The sequence below is a fragment of the Oncorhynchus clarkii genome, chromosome 3 (genome assembly GCF_045791955.1).
Source record: "Oncorhynchus clarkii lewisi isolate Uvic-CL-2024 chromosome 3, UVic_Ocla_1.0, whole genome shotgun sequence".
Classification (NCBI taxonomy): Eukaryota; Metazoa; Chordata; class Actinopteri; order Salmoniformes; family Salmonidae; genus Oncorhynchus; species Oncorhynchus clarkii.
The window spans coordinates 79236887-79252344 of record NC_092149.1 but is presented as its reverse complement, the minus strand read 5'-3'; the positions used below and the strand labels follow the sequence as shown (position 1 = coordinate 79252344).

The window sequence follows — 15458 nt, the reverse complement described above, 5'->3', positions numbered from 1 at the left end:
GGAACAAGGGAAGGAATACGTGATCAAAAGAATTCCAAAGGGCCAGTCTCCTCATTATAAGAAGATAGGAATGCGTGTTTAAAAGAATTCCAATGGGTCAGTCTCCTCATTATAAGAAGGAAGGAATGCGTGTTTAAAAGAATTCCAAAGGGCCAGTCTCCTCATTATAAGAAGGAAGGAATGCGTGTTTAAAAGAATTCCAAAGGGCCAGTCTCCTCATTATAAGAAGGAAGGAATGCGTGTTTAAAAGAATTCCAATGGGTCAGTCTCCTCGTTATAACCAGGGTTGGGGTCAATACCATTTAAATTCCATTTCAGAGGATGAATTGAATCCTCTTTGACAGAAACAGGCAATTCGTGAAATTAAGTGAATTTCAATTTATCCTCTGAATAAAATGAATTAAAGTGGAATTTACGTCCAACACTGAAAGTGACATCATCCATGTTAATCCATCACCATAGTAGCATTAATGCTTAACATTCTCTATCTCCCCCGCGCTCCACTCACTGTACTGTGTGTGTAGACACTCTGTAGTGGTTTTACTGCATGATGTGTGTGTGGTGCTTTCACATCCTAGATGGTCGTACCCAGACCTCCAATCAAGGATAAAATGTCCGTCAAGGTAAGATATAGTGTTGCCTCCACAGTGCTACACCATTGAGATAAAACAGCAGACATCCTAGGAATTGTTTTATCTCTATGGCTACACCATAGTTATTCCCTTAGATGACTGTAATAGGAATATTTTTTTCTCCTAAACAACATCCCATATAGTAGAATCTTACAGTCTAATACGACTAAAACCACAATGAAAAACCACAGCCTTTTGATTATTGCAACTAGTCAAGTCTTACTGTATTCAGAGTGCATTATCACAAGGTCTCAATACACTTCTCAGAGAAATGTATTGAATATGAACATATGAACAGGTCTTATCAGACACTGCACAAGACTGGTACTCTGGTGCTAAAGGTGTGTTGAATCAGTCAGTGATACAGAACATATGTTTTAACAAGTTCAAGGAGAGATTCTAAAGAGACAACCCTGTGTTAACGATCCTTGAGAGATTCTAAAGAGACAACCCTGTGTTAACGATCCACGAGAGATTCTAAAGAGACAACTCTGTGTTAACGATCCACGAGAGATTCTAAAGAGACAACCCTGTGTTAACGATCCATGAGAGATTCTAAAGAGACAACTCTATGTTAACGATTCCTGTGCCATTTATATCAGTCGAATCAAATCAAATCACATTTGTTTATGAAGCCCTTTTTACATCAGCAGATGTCACAAAGTGCTTATACGGAAACCCAGCCTAAAATCCCAAACAGCAAGCAATGCAGATGTAGAAGCACGGTGGCTAGGAAAAACTCCCTAGAAAGGCAGGACCCTAGGAAGAAACCTAGAGAGGTACCAGGCTCTGAGGGGTGGCCAGTCCTCTTCTGTGTACTGCCTCTGAAGAAAGATGTTGATTAATACCACAACTCGTGTTTTTTTGTACCAGACAGCCACTAGGGCCGGGCGATATGGCCAAAATATTATATCACAGTATTTTTTTAAATTGGACGGTATGACGGTTTTTGATTAATAAAAGTTCTACATTTGCTTTATTAGTGAGTGATCCTAGGGTACTTTATTAGTGAGTGATCCTAGGGTGCTTTATTAGTGAGTGATCCTAGGGTGCTTTATTAGTGAGTGATCCTAGGGTGCTTTATTAGTGAGTGATCCTAGGGTGCTTTATTAGTGAGTGATCCTAGGGTACTTTATTAGTGAGTGATCCTAGGGTGCTTTATTAGTGAGTGATCCTAGGGTGCTTTATTAGTGAGTGATCCTAGGGTACTTTATTAGTGAGTGATCCTAGGGTGCTTTATTAGTGAGTGATCCTAGGGTGCTTTATTAGTGAGTGATCCTAGGGTGCTTTATTAGTGAGTGACCTTGGGTGGAGTCTTTCTCCATTCTGATTGGTTTATACTGTTCAATTCAACTTCAACCAAAACTAATTTCAGCACTTTTACCATTTCTGCATTTCCTGCACTCAATTGCAGGGTGGAAAAAGTACTCAATTGTCATACTTGAGTAAACGTATAGATACGTTAATAGAAAATTACTCAAGTAAAAGTGAAAGTTACCCAGTAAAATATTACTTGAGTAAAAGTCTAAAAGTATTTGGTTTTAAATATACTTAAGTATCAAAAGTAAATATAATTGATAAAATGTACTTAATTATCAAAAGTAAAAGTATAAATAATTTCAAATTCCTTATATTAAGCAAACCAGATGGCACCATTTTCTTGTTTTTTTTAGTAATTAACGGATAGCCAGGGGCACACTCCAACACTCAGACATAATTTACAAACAAAGCATTTGTGTTTAGTCCTAGTAGATGACCAGGGATGTTCTCTTGACAAGGGAATTGGGCCGTTTTCCTGTCCTGCTAAGCATTCAAAATGTAACGAGTACTTTTAGGTGTCAGGGAAAATGTATGGAGTAAAAAGTACAGTATTGTCTTGAGGAATGTAGTGAAGTAAAAGTTGTCAACAATAGTAAAGTAAAATATAGATACAAAAAAACGACTAAAGTAGTACTTGAAAGTATTTTTACTAAAGTAGTACTTGAAAGTATTTTTACTTAAGTACTTTACACCTTTGCTCTATTGAGATAATTTCCACACTGCCACATAGGGCTGCACGATATGCGCAAATAATCTTGGACTTATTTTTAACCAAATATTGCAATTGCGATTTGACTTGCGAATTAGAGCAACACTGTTGGAATCGTGGAAATAGAATGACTATTCTAATTTTATAGTTAGAATATAATAGTGGGCACTTTGAATACAGTGTTGTTTGAGATGCCAACAAATTAAATTGCCAGGGAGGAGTAATTGTGCCAGGGTAGGAACTAAAGTGTTGATAAGTGTTTCCTAGTGGAACCTATAAGCTTTGACTACATTGCATGTTTTCTCTTAGCCACTTCATGTAGCTAACATATGCTTGCTTTGCATATTCCTCTTTGATTTAGAAGATACTGTTGCACAAACAACATGCTGATTTTAGGGCTACACCATCACTGGTATTATCAGGCTGTATTAAACTAGCTACTTTTGCTCTTACTCAGTACATTTATTCGCTAGCTAGCTAGCTATTAGCATTAGCGGCTAATGATTAGCGCCTCACATGATTTAGGGCAACTTGCTAAGAAAAGACAAACTAGCTGTTTTCTGATGTATGAAACACAAACTAATAGTGTCATTATAGAACGCTAGTGGATTTATATTAAGAAGCAAAGTGAAAACAACATCGTTGTCATCAACATTGCTGCATTGACCATGCAGACTGAATGCAAGTGTCTCGTGGTTGAGGAACATTAAAATGCGCTCCTTGAGTGACAGGGGGCGTGGCTAGATCTGTGTGGAAAGTGGCACAGTGAGAAAGAGCTCAAGTAGCGAAGTAAACTATAAGAATTGACATAACACACAGCGCATCACATTTTACAAACCAAACATTCAAATACCGGTATAGAAGGTAAAGTAATAACCCAAACCGGTCCCTGCATCAGTACTGGTATATCATAAAATACTGTATACCGCCCAGCCCTACTGCCCATAGGTAAAGGTCTCCAACCTGGCAACCCATTGGTCTGTACAGCCAGACCCCACTCCTCCCTCTCCAGGTCTCCAACCTGGGAACTCATAGGTCTGTACAGCTACAAGCCACTCCTCCCTCTCCAGGTCTCCAACCTGGGAACTCATTGGTCTGTACAGCTACAAGCCACTCCTCCCTCTCCAGGTCTCCAATCTGGCAACCGATTGGTCTGGATGCCACTCCTCCCTCTTCAGGTCTCCAATCTGGCAACCCATTAGTTTGTACTGCCAGAAGCCACTCCTCCCTCTCCAGGTCTCCAATCTGGCAACCCATTGGTCTGGATGCCACTCCTCCCTCTTCAGGTCTCTAATCTGGCAACCCATTGGTTTGTACTGCCAGAAGCCACTCCTCTCTCTCCAGGTCTCCAACCTGGCAACCCATTGGTCTGGACACCACTCCTCCCTCTTCAGGTCTCCAATCTGGCAACCCATTGGTCTGGACGCCACTCCTCCCTCTTCAGGTCTCCAATCTGGCAACCCATTGGTCTGGACGCCACTCCTCCCTCTTCAGGTCTCCAACCTGGCAACTGGACAGAGAGGCTCATTTATACCACACAGCTATTTCTTTGAGTGTCCCCCGTGAGGTAAAACTACCCATAGGGAAAGGTCTTCGATCTGGCAACCCATTGGTCTGGACGCCACTCCTCCCTCTTCAGGTCTCCAACCTGGCAACTGGACAGAGAGGCTCATTTATACCACACAGCTATTTCTTTGAGTGTCCCCCGTGAGGTAAAACTACCCATAGGGAAAGGTCTTCGATCTGGCAACCCATTGGTCTGTAGTGTTGTGGTGTCTCTCTTGTCGTGATGTGTGTTTTGTCCTGTTTTTATTTAGTTTAAAATGTTTAATCCCAGCCCCCGTCCCCGCAGAAGGCCTTTTGCCTTTTGGTAGGCCATCATTATAAATAAGAATTTGTTCTTAACTGACTTGCCTAGTTAAATAAAGGCTAAATAAAATAAACAGCCACACACCACTCCTCCCTCTCCAGGTCTCCAACCTGGCAACCGGGCATCACAGGAAATTATCTCCTCAACACAACTGCTCTCTCTCTTTCTATCTCTCGCTCTCTCTCTCTCCCGCCCTCCCTCTCTTTCTATCTCTCTTTCTATCTCTCTCTCTCTCTCCTGCCCTCCCTCTCTTTCTATCTCTCTATCTCTCTCTCTCTCTCTCTCCCGCCCTCCCTCTCTTTCTATCTCTCTCTCTCTCTCTCTCTCTCTCTCTCTCTCTCTCTCTCTCTCTCTCTCTCTCTCTCTCTCTCTCTCTCCTGCCCGCCCTCCCTCCCTCTCTTTCCCTCTACCTCCCTCACTCCCTCTCCCTCCCTCTTTCTCTTTCTCTCTCCCTCACTCTCTCCCTCCATCCCTACCTCACCAGTGACTCATTCAGCTCACTCCATCTTGACCTCTAGCTGACCACTGTCTATGTGTCTCAGATCTACGTGAGGGCCCAGTTTGAGTATGACCCCTCCAGAGATGACCTCATACCCTGCAAGGAGGCTGGGATTCCCTTCCGGGTTGGTGACATCGTCCAGATCATCAGTAAAGATGATCACAACTGGTGGCAGGGGAAGCTGGAGAACACTAAGAACGCCACCGCAGGGCTCATACCCTCACCAGAACTTCAGGAGTGGTGAGGAGACACACACACACACACACATACACATACACACACACACACACACACACACATACACACACACACACATACACACACACACACACACATACACACACACACACACATTGAACACCAGACCTCCTGGAGTGGTGAGAAGACATACACACACACACACACACACACACACACACACACACACATTGAACACCAGACCTCCTGGAGTGGTGAGAAGACACACACACACACACACACACACACACATACACACACACACACACACACACACACACACACACACACACACACACACATTGAACACCAGACCTCCTGGAGAGGTGAGAAGATACACACACAGCGATAGATCACAGATCTCCATCAAAATCTAAAGAGAATCAGGTGGTGATTTAGTTTAACTCTCATTGTGTGTATTTCCGGCCATGTTTTCAGGCGTGTGGCGTGTATAGCCATGGAGAAGACCAAGCAGGAGCAGCAGGCCAGCTGTACCTGGTTTGGCAAGAAGAAGAAACAGTACAAAGACAAGTACCTGGCCAAGCACAACGCAGGTACACACACACACACACACACACACATACTTCCATGTGGTCAATGGCATGCATATACCATAGAGTACAGTAAACAGTCATGCAGTCAGAATGTTCCTCAGCTGTTACTTCATGGAATGTGAGGGTCTCACGTGTGAGAAGGTGGCATGGGGGTATGAGGGAAATGGAGAGGGAGGTGTGGTCAAGGAACAACGGAGAGGTGGTGTTGGAATGTGGGACCAGGGAGGACAGGGAGAGCAGGGAATTCCCTGGCTCCAGTGACATAGTCATGCCAGAAATAGCAGGGAGACCTGGTGCTGGGGCGTAAGGGCAAGCTCAGATATGAGGGTGTGTGTGAGTGAGCAGTTATCAAATTGGTATGTACAGTGTGTGTGTGTGTGTGTGTGTGTGTGTGTGTATGTGTGTGTGTGTGTGTGTGTGTGTCTATGATCTCTGGTGTCTGTGGTCTCTGGTGTCGGTGGTATCTGGTGTCGGTGGTATCTGGTGTCGGTGTGTGTCTGGTGTCTGTGGTCTCTGGTGTCGGTGGTCTCTGGTGTCGGTGGTCTCTGGTGTCGGTGGTATCTGGTGTCTGTCATCTCTGGTGTCTGTCATCTCTGGTCACTGTGATCTCTGGAGACCAGGCCAGGGTCAATGTGCAGGACAAACTGACACTGCCATGTGCGTCTATGGAGCAGCTCAAATGACAACAGTAACCAGTAACAGCAGAGCATCACTGACCAGAGATCAGCTGTCAGCCTCTCCACCAGTCCTGTTCACTGAGAAGCCTGGAGAGGAGAGAGGGTATTATATAGATTTTGTTGTTGGGAGAATTCATTTTTTTTGTCAGTTAATTGTGTAAAGATGTTTGCACATGTCAGCCTACATCTGCACTGAGCTGTTCCCAAGGGATTATGGGAGTTGAGCTGGGTATCGGGCACAGCTGGGTGTTAGCATAGCTAGTTAGCATAGCCACAAAGTCATAAAATCTGATTTTAAACCTAACCCTGAAGTTAACCATGCTACTAGCCCTAATGCCAAACCCTGACCTTAAATTAAGACCAAAAAGCAGATGTTTGTTTTCATGTCTTTTTACGATGTAGACATTTTTGAAACCGCTCAGTTCTGCCTCCAGGGCAAGACCGATGACATTAAATGTCAACGTGCGTATGAGGAGGGGGAGCAGGGACAGGGAGGGGGATAGGGACAGGGACAGTTAGGGGGATAAGGACAGGGACAGGGAGGGGGATAGGGACAGAGAGGGGGAGCAGGGAGGGGGGGATAGGGACTGGGAGGGGAATAGAGCATGTGAGAGAATGAGAGGTGATGTGGGGGATTGCTGGCAGCATGTGGGAGAATGAGAGGTAATGTAGGGGATAGCTGGCAGCATGTGAGAGAATGAGAGGTGATGTAGGGGGATAGCTGGCAGCATGTGAGAGAATGAGAGGTGATGTGGGGGATAGCTGGCAGCATGTGGGAGAATGAGAGGTAATGTAGGGGATAGCTGGCAGCATGTGAGAGAATGAGAGGTGATGTAGGGGGATAGCTGGCAGCATGTGAGAGAATGAGAGGTGATGTAGGGGGATAGCTGGCAGCATGTGAGAGAATGAGAGGTAATGTAGGGGATAGCTGGCAGCATGTGAGAGAATGAGAGGTGATGTGGGGGATAGCTGGCAGCATGTGAGAGAATGAGAGGTGATGTGGGGGATAGCTGGCAGCATGTGAGAGAATGAGAGGTGATGTAGGGGGATAGCTGGCAGCATGTGAGAGAATGAGAGGTGATGTGGGGGATAGCTGGCAGCATGTGAGAGAATGAGAGGTGATGTAGGGGATAGCTGGCAGCATGTGAGAGAATGAGAGGTGATGTGGGGGATAGCTGGCAGCATGTGAGAGAATGAGAGGTGATGTGGGGGATAGCTGGCAGCATGTGAGAGAATGAGAGGTGATGTGGGGGATAGCTGGCAGCATGTTCACAGTATGAGGCCTATGATTAGGTCCCATTTTAACTCTATAAAGATGAATCATTCCTACTTTCCCTCCTCAAGAGGCCAGAGTGTGACGCTCTGGGTAGAAGTTGCCCTTTAGACACATACAGTATCTAAGGTCAGGTCGGTATACCCTGCCCAAATCCTGATCTTAAAATACAAAAACTGACCTTAGATCAGTGTCTGGGAGCAACTTCATCCTACTCCTTTTGGTTAGTAATATAAAGCAGTGCATCAGAGCTTTGCTGCTTCAGAGTTGTATTGCTGTATCTATGGTAACTTCTATATTGTTGTGTAACTGAACCCCTGTCCATCTCTCACGCTGTCCCCCTCCAAACGGCCTCTCTGCATGTAAGTAACAACCAGTGACAGTAGCTGGCTAGCTAACGCCTATTTTGTCTCTCTCTCTCTCTCTCTCTCTCTCTCTGTGTATCTATGTCTCTGTCTCTCAGTCTGTCTCATTCTGCCTCTCATCAATTGTTTTATTTGCGTTATTATGAACCTTTCAGTTGACCAGCTGTCACTCCTAACTAGTGCTGAGCGATTTACTGAAATTGTGTGACGTCGGTTCAATTATTTGAATTGCATTTTGTTTTTGTTTTTTTCTGTAAGCTCAGTCAACACATTGCACAGTTTCTCTAGAGATAAATCAGATTCAGCCTGAACTGTGCACTGTAGTAGGGAGTTGTAGTTTCCAACAGGCCAATATTCAATATAGTTTAGCGCATAAAATGTGATAAGTAAATACAATGACCATAATTCATTGCACATCTATGTGATCGATGTAAATGCATGACTTAACATTATTTACTTTGTCAGACAGCATAGACAGCAGCTCTATAGAGATGAGATGATGACGTGGAATGAAATAATGAAGTCATCAAATAAAACAAATGTAATAAACACAACAACTGAAATACTGAGTTAAAGTAATGTGAGTAAATGGTGGTTAATAAATCATAGACAGTAATGGACAGTCACTACCATCATGGGACTTGTATTAATTGTTTACTGTGTTGTTACAGCATCCAACCCCCAAAAATTGAAACCGAAATTGAAAACCGGGATTATTTTTGAACAATCGAACCCGAAAACGAACTGACCTCAGCACTAATTGCTCAGCACTACTCCCAACGTTTCTGTTTTGTTCCTGTTGCACCTGCTCAGAGCAACAGAGATCCAGCACAAAACAGAAAGAACGTAGCTTTGCAGTTTGTGTGTGTATTTGCATGGTGTTGTGTGTTTCAGATGTAGTTAGTTGAATTTTAACATTACACATATATTCCTCATTTGATATCCCTGAGCGTCATTCTCAGAATGTGACACGTTGCACATAAGGTTAAAGGTCGGCACAAGTTCAAGGACACATGCCAGCCAATGAGAGAGAGAGAGAGAGAGAGAGAGAGAGAGAGAGAGAGAGAGAGAGAGAGAGAGAGAGAGAGAGAGAGAGAGAGAGAGAGAGAGAGAGAGAGAGAGAGAGAGAGAGAGAGAGAGAGAGAGAGAGAGAGAGAGAGAGAGAGAGAGAGAGAGAGAGAGAGAGAGAGAGAGAGAGAGAGAGAGAGAGAGAGAGAGAGAGAGAGCTTCCAGACAGAGTACTGTACATGGTGTACTGAGTGTTGTATTTCCCCTGTCAGACACAGCTGTTAGGTTCAGTAGAGGTGTAATGTATGCTGGGTAAGAACATATGCTCTTTGCTGTATGCTGTACAGACACCCACATCGCGTCCTGTGTTCTCTCAGTCAGCTCTTCTTCTATCCATCCATCGTTTTATATATCAATAAATACAAACGTAACACACATACATACAAAGTGGTATCACTTTTTAAATGTAGATGTTCCACAGGTGCACATTATAGGCTTGTATGTGACTTGTATGCATGGAGGCCTGGAGACGCTAATCTTGTTAATGTTAATTAATGGTCAATTATCTCCATCTCTATTAGTCTCTATGATGACAATAACCGTCTGACAGAATGTCATGATCGTCACAGAGGTCCCGTCAGACCAAAAGGAAAAGACAATATTCTCTGTCGTTGTCCCGTCATGTGTGAACAGTCCTACACAAATCTCTCTTCTTCATCTCATTGGATTAGGGCTTTAGGCTGGGTTATAATAAATCACTCCTCTGATTTAGCTATTTGATTTAATGATGTCACGTTTAAGGACATACAGGGAATTGTACTTATACGACTCCAAGGGAGAAGATCAAGCTCTATCTCTCCTTGTAACATCATAGATCATTCCCTAATTGTGAATTATCTCCCGACTGTCACTAATTGTCAATAACTGTCACTAATTGTCAATAACTGTCACTAATTGTCACAGACAAAATGTCTACCTCTTCATCTCATGGCTAGTCTGGGTGCTTGTCTGTTTCTGTTTTAGCCATCTTGTCCTTCTCAGTCCCAGACGTCGATATAGTGTTGTTGTATGTTGAAACACTCAAGTCCCCAGGCTATGTTCATTGTCTCCATGCCCAACTAACTGTCCCAGGCATTCTCTCACCTTAATGTTAGGGTCCTGTGTTGTCCCAGGCATTCTCTCACCTTAATGTTAGGGTCCTGTGTTGTCCCAGGCATTCTCTCACCTTAATGTTAGGGTCCTGTGTTGTCCCAGGCATTCTCTCACCTTAATGTTAGGGTCCTGTGTTGTCCCAGGCATTCTCTCACCTTAATGTTAGGGTCCTGTGTTGTCCCAGGCATTCTCTCACCTTAATGTTAGGGTCCTGTGTTGTCCCCGTGTAAGATGCCCTTCTCTGCATGTCGGTCTTTCATAGTGTCTCACTATCCCTCTCTCTTTCATAGTGTCTCACTATCCCTCTCTCTTTCCTTGCCTCCCTTTCTCCAGTATTCGACCAATTAGATCTTGTCACGTATGAAGAGGTAGTGAAACTGCCTGCGTTCAAGAGGAAAACACTAGTCTTGTTAGGTAAGTAGAAATATCATCTGGCATTATAAAGGATAATGCTGTATTGGCTAAGGGTACTAGGTGGTGTTCTCAGTTCTGACTGAGGGCTCTCTCTTCTACAGGGGCCCATGGAGTGGGCAGAAGACACATCAAGAACACACTAATCACAAAACACCCCGACAGATTTGCCTACCCAATCCCACGTAAGACACACACACACACACACACACACACACACACACACACACACACACACACACACACACACACAGATTCCCCATTTCACAGACAATCAATCAAATCAAATTTAAATTGATTTGTTACATGCGCCGAATACATCAAGTTTAGACCTTAACAGTGAAGTGCTTACCTACAAGCCCTTAACCAATAGTGCAGTTCAAGAAGAGTTAAGAAAAGATTTACCAAATAAACAAAAGTTACAAATAATAAAAAAGTAACACAATAAAATAACCATAACGAGGCTATATACAGGGGGGTACTGGTACCAAGTCAGTGTGTGGAGGTACAGGTTAGTTGAGGTAATGTGTACATGTAATTAGGGGTGAAGTGACTATGCATAGATAATAAACAGCGAGTAGCAGCAGTGTACAAAACAAATGGAGGGGGGGCGTGTCAATGTAAATCGTCAGGTGGCCATTTGATTAATTGTTCAGCAGTCTTATGGTTTTGGGGTAGAAGCTGTTAAGGAGCCTTTTGGTCCTAGACTTGGTACTCTGGTACCGCTTGCCGTGTGGTAGCAGAGAAAACAGTCTATGACTTGGGTGACTGGAGTCTCTGACAATTTTATGGAGTTTCCACTGACACAGCCTATTATATAGGTCCTGGATGACAGGAAGCTTGGCCCCAGTGATGTACTGGGCTGTACGCACTACCTTCTGTAGCACCTTACGGTCAGCTGCCGAGCAGTTGCCATACCAGGCAGTGATGCAACCGGTCAGAATGCTCTCGATGGTGCAGCTGTAAAACCTTTTGAGGATCTGGGGCCCCATGCCAAATCTTTTCAGTCTCCCGAGGGGAAAAGGTTTTGTCATTCCCTCTTCACGACTGTCTTGGTGTGTGACAAAAAGACACACACACCCACCCCTCGTCTTACCAGACGTAGCTTCTTCTCTGTTCTGCCAGTGCATGGAATGTCCCGCCATCTCTATATTATCCGTATCCGCGTTGTTCAGCCACAAATCGGTGAAACATATGATTTTACCATTTTTAACAAAATAGCACAGTTGGTTAGGAGCATGTAAAACGTCATCCTCTCTGGCGCCATATTAACATAAACATACTACACACTGACTCATTCACTCACTCACTTTGACCATCCGTTGTGGTTATCGTTCTTACTTAACCCCCTCCTCCTCTCTTTCATCTCACCCTTACACCCTCCCTCCCCCAGATACAACCAGACTTCCTAAGAAGGACGAGGAAAACGGGAAGAACTACTACTTTGTGTCACATGACCAGATGATGCAGGACATCAGTAACAATGACTACCTGGAGTACGGTAGTCACGAGGACGCCATGTACGGCACGCGGCTAGAGACCCTCCGCCAGATCCACGAGCAGGGACTCATCTCCATACTGGACGTAGAGCCACAGGTGTGTGTGTGTGTGTGTGTGTGTGTGTGTGTGTGTGTGTGTGTGTGTGTGTGTGTGTGTGTGTGTGTGTGTGTGTGAACCATAGAGATAGTTAGAGAACACAACCTTGTATCTGTTTCATTATGGCGTCTGCGAGAAAATGGGCAGCGCAATTGAGGTCTTCCCCATTTTGAAGTAGTCTATTTTCTTCTTCTACTACTTCTGAGTTGGTTAACAAACCGTAAGGGTGCATACTGCCACCTAGAGTGTGTTGTTTGAACAGGTGTAAATCCAAGGTTGGCAATTCACTGCCACCTTCAGTAATGGGATGTTGTCTCACCAGTGTAATTCATTGGCTGATCCTTCCTGATGACCTGGATGGATTATGTGATCCTTCCTTAAGCCATAGGAAGTCCCACCCAGTTGACTACTTCAAAATGGTGAAAGTCCTCAATGGCACTGGCCATGCTAAATGGGCTTCTGGGCACTGGAGTCCTCTATCTCTACAGTGTGAACAAAACATTCTACATAATCTAGGTGTTTTGTCATGTGTGCTTGTGAAAGCCGAGGGTCTTCTCAGGCAGGTCTTCTCACATACAAACAGCCCAGCTGACCTGTAACCAATTCTCCATTAGGCCCTGAAGGTCCTGCGGACAGCGGAGTTCGCTCCTTACGTTGTTTTCATTGCTGCACCAACCATTACCCCTGGCATCAATGAGGTAACACACTCACTCACACACACACACACACACACACACACACACACACACACACACACACACACACACACACACACACACACACACACACACACTGCAGCTATAAACTTGGGACACTGCAGCTATAAACTGGGGACACTGCAGCTATAAACTGGGGACACTGCAGCTATAAACTGGGCCACACAGTGGAGGTGTCATAATACCTATAAAACCTTGAGCTCAAACAAGGAAATGGTTCCAATCATTTCCCCACCATTTATTTTTCCCATTGGGGATTTTAGAAACACTTAATACAAGGTCTGTGTTTCGTGTAGGTTTACTCTGGTGTGATGTTTTGATAGCCATGTAAATCTCAGACAAGGTGACCTTTTATCAATATATTCAGCTCTATTTACTCTCAGATTCGAAAATGCTAATTAGCATCAAAGTAGACATCTTGCAAAACTGTAAATCCCTGCAGGTCATCTCTAGCTGACACCTTTGCGCGATGAGACAAGGACACCCCTACCGACCAAGCCCTCCCTAACCCGGGCGACGCTAGGCCAATTGTGCGTCGCCCCACGGACCTCCCTGTCGCGGCCGGTTACGACAGAGCCTGGGCACGAAATCAGGGACTCTGATGGTACAGCTGGCGCTGCAGTACAGCGCCCTTAACCACTGTGCCACCCGGGAGGCCTCAGAATTGTCCATTTAAAGAAATGTAGCCTATTTATTCATTACTACGTTTAGTTAACATTAGATAGTTAATCCAGATATTCTTACCTTTGCCTCGATTCGGCAGTTTCGTCCAGGTCATTATGGCATTTGTAGTTCTTTACGATAGCCATGTTTTTGGGGGATAAATACAGGCAAATATATTAATAAAAGCCACCTTGACCTAAAGAGATTTACATGGTTATCAAAATGTCACAACAGGGTGAGCCAACACTAAACACGGCCCTTTATTTTTAAGTGTTTATAAAATCCCCTCAAAATGAAAGGTGGAAAAACAACTGGAACCATTTCCCTGTCTGACCTCTAGGTTTTCTGGGTATCATGACTCTCTTGGCACTCTTCTTTTTTTCTGCACTCCGACATTTTCTTTTTCTTCTCTCATCGCTTTCTTCACTGGTTTATTTTGCATGCAGTCTTTGTGAGCTTCTATTTTTCCGTTTCTCTTGCGTTCGGTTGACTGGCTCTCAGCTCCCCAGGTGGTGCAGGAGGCTGCCAGTAAGTATGAGTAGAGAAAACGCTGGCCATAGTCAGTAGTGGTCTATTGTGTGGTAGTATTACCTCGGTAAACCAGCTCAATTCTCTCCTCCAGTCTCCTCTCACTGAGGACACCAGGGCCAAGCCTACCAAAGCACTGTCCTGAATCCCTACTCATCCACTCTACACACTCACTCTTTCTCTGTCAGTTTAATTTAAAACTGCTTTATTGGCATCACATCTCTGTCTGTGTCTTATGTCTCTCTCTCTCTCGTTCTCGCGCTCCTCCCCCCTCTTTTTCTCTCTCTGTAGGACGAATCATTGCAGCATCTTCAGAAGGAGTCAGAAATTCTCCAGAAGACCTATGCCCATTACTTTGACCAAACCATAATCAACAACGAGATAGATGAGACCATCAGACACCTAGAGGAGGCTATAGACCTGGTCTGTACCAACGCACAGTGGATCCCTGTGTCCTGGGTCTACTGAGGAAAAAACACAAAGCTCTCCTCTCCTCTCCTCTCCTCTCCTCTCCTCTCCTCTCCTCTCCTCTCCTCTCCTCTGCTTTCTCCTCCTCTCCTCCTCTCCTCCTCTCCTCTGCTTTCTAGATAGATAGAGGACTCCTCTTTATAGCTGTGCCATTATCGCATCTGTGACAGCATGGGCAGCACCATTGAAGAAACAACCCATAGGAATCTCCACCCAGCTGACTACTTTGACTACTTTAAAATGACCGAAGCATGGTGGAAGCCCTTAGCTGCCCATGCTAATAGGACCTTTTGGTCCCTTGAGGCCTCTATTATTCTCTATGAAAAACTCACATCATTCCTTCAGGAAAATAAAAGCACCTCAACCAATTAGAAACCTCTGTGTACTGCACATGACCTTCAGCAGTCAATTGAAACCCTCCATCTACTGCATTATGACCTGCAGCAGCCGATGAGATTCTGCCCTTACAGACTACCTAGCCGTAGTGTTGTATAAACAAAATAAACAAATAGATATAGTCATGTCTGTATTAGCTAGGAGGCAACATTTTTGTAGAAGTTTGTTTTAAAGAGACAGTACTATATCTCCTCCCCTCGTAGTGCACTGCAGCCTTCTGCATCCTGTTACCGGCTGTGGCCCCATTACCCCATCCTTCATGGATGTTGACGTTTTTTTCCCCTTCGATTACACCCACAGTGTCATTGCATTTCCGTGCACCAGAAGTACGTTCATTTCCAATGGTACGCTGCGTTGTTTTGCAGAGGCAGTTGTAATGCGTTC

At 44.5% G+C, this 15458-nt stretch overlaps 1 protein-coding gene across 20 annotated transcripts in view; it reads left to right on the top strand.

The window, feature by feature from the left end:
- The window catches only part of LOC139405484 (peripheral plasma membrane protein CASK-like), a 190505-nt gene extending 175318 nt beyond the window's left edge, over positions 1–15187 (top strand). For 5 of the 20 annotated variants that reach the window (XM_071147829.1, XM_071147826.1, XM_071147828.1 and 2 more), the window contains 9 exons: positions 579–623; positions 5074–5270; positions 5706–5821; positions 10630–10710; positions 10812–10892; positions 12101–12303; positions 12918–13001; positions 14184–14210; positions 14502–14698. In XM_071147829.1, the coding sequence (XP_071003930.1) occupies positions 579–623; positions 5074–5270; positions 5706–5821; positions 10630–10710; positions 10812–10892; positions 12101–12303; positions 12918–13001; positions 14184–14210; positions 14502–14678 (1011 nt within the window). In that variant the 3' untranslated portion in view covers positions 14679–14698. Of the gene's footprint in view, positions 1–578; positions 624–5073; positions 5271–5705; positions 5822–10629; positions 10711–10811; positions 10893–12100; positions 12304–12917; positions 13002–14183; positions 14211–14501 lie in introns of all 20 variants that reach the window. The other 15 variants (XM_071147840.1, XM_071147836.1, XM_071147838.1 and 12 more) reach the window with 8 other exon arrangements.
- Positions 15188–15458: the final 271 nt, after the last annotated feature.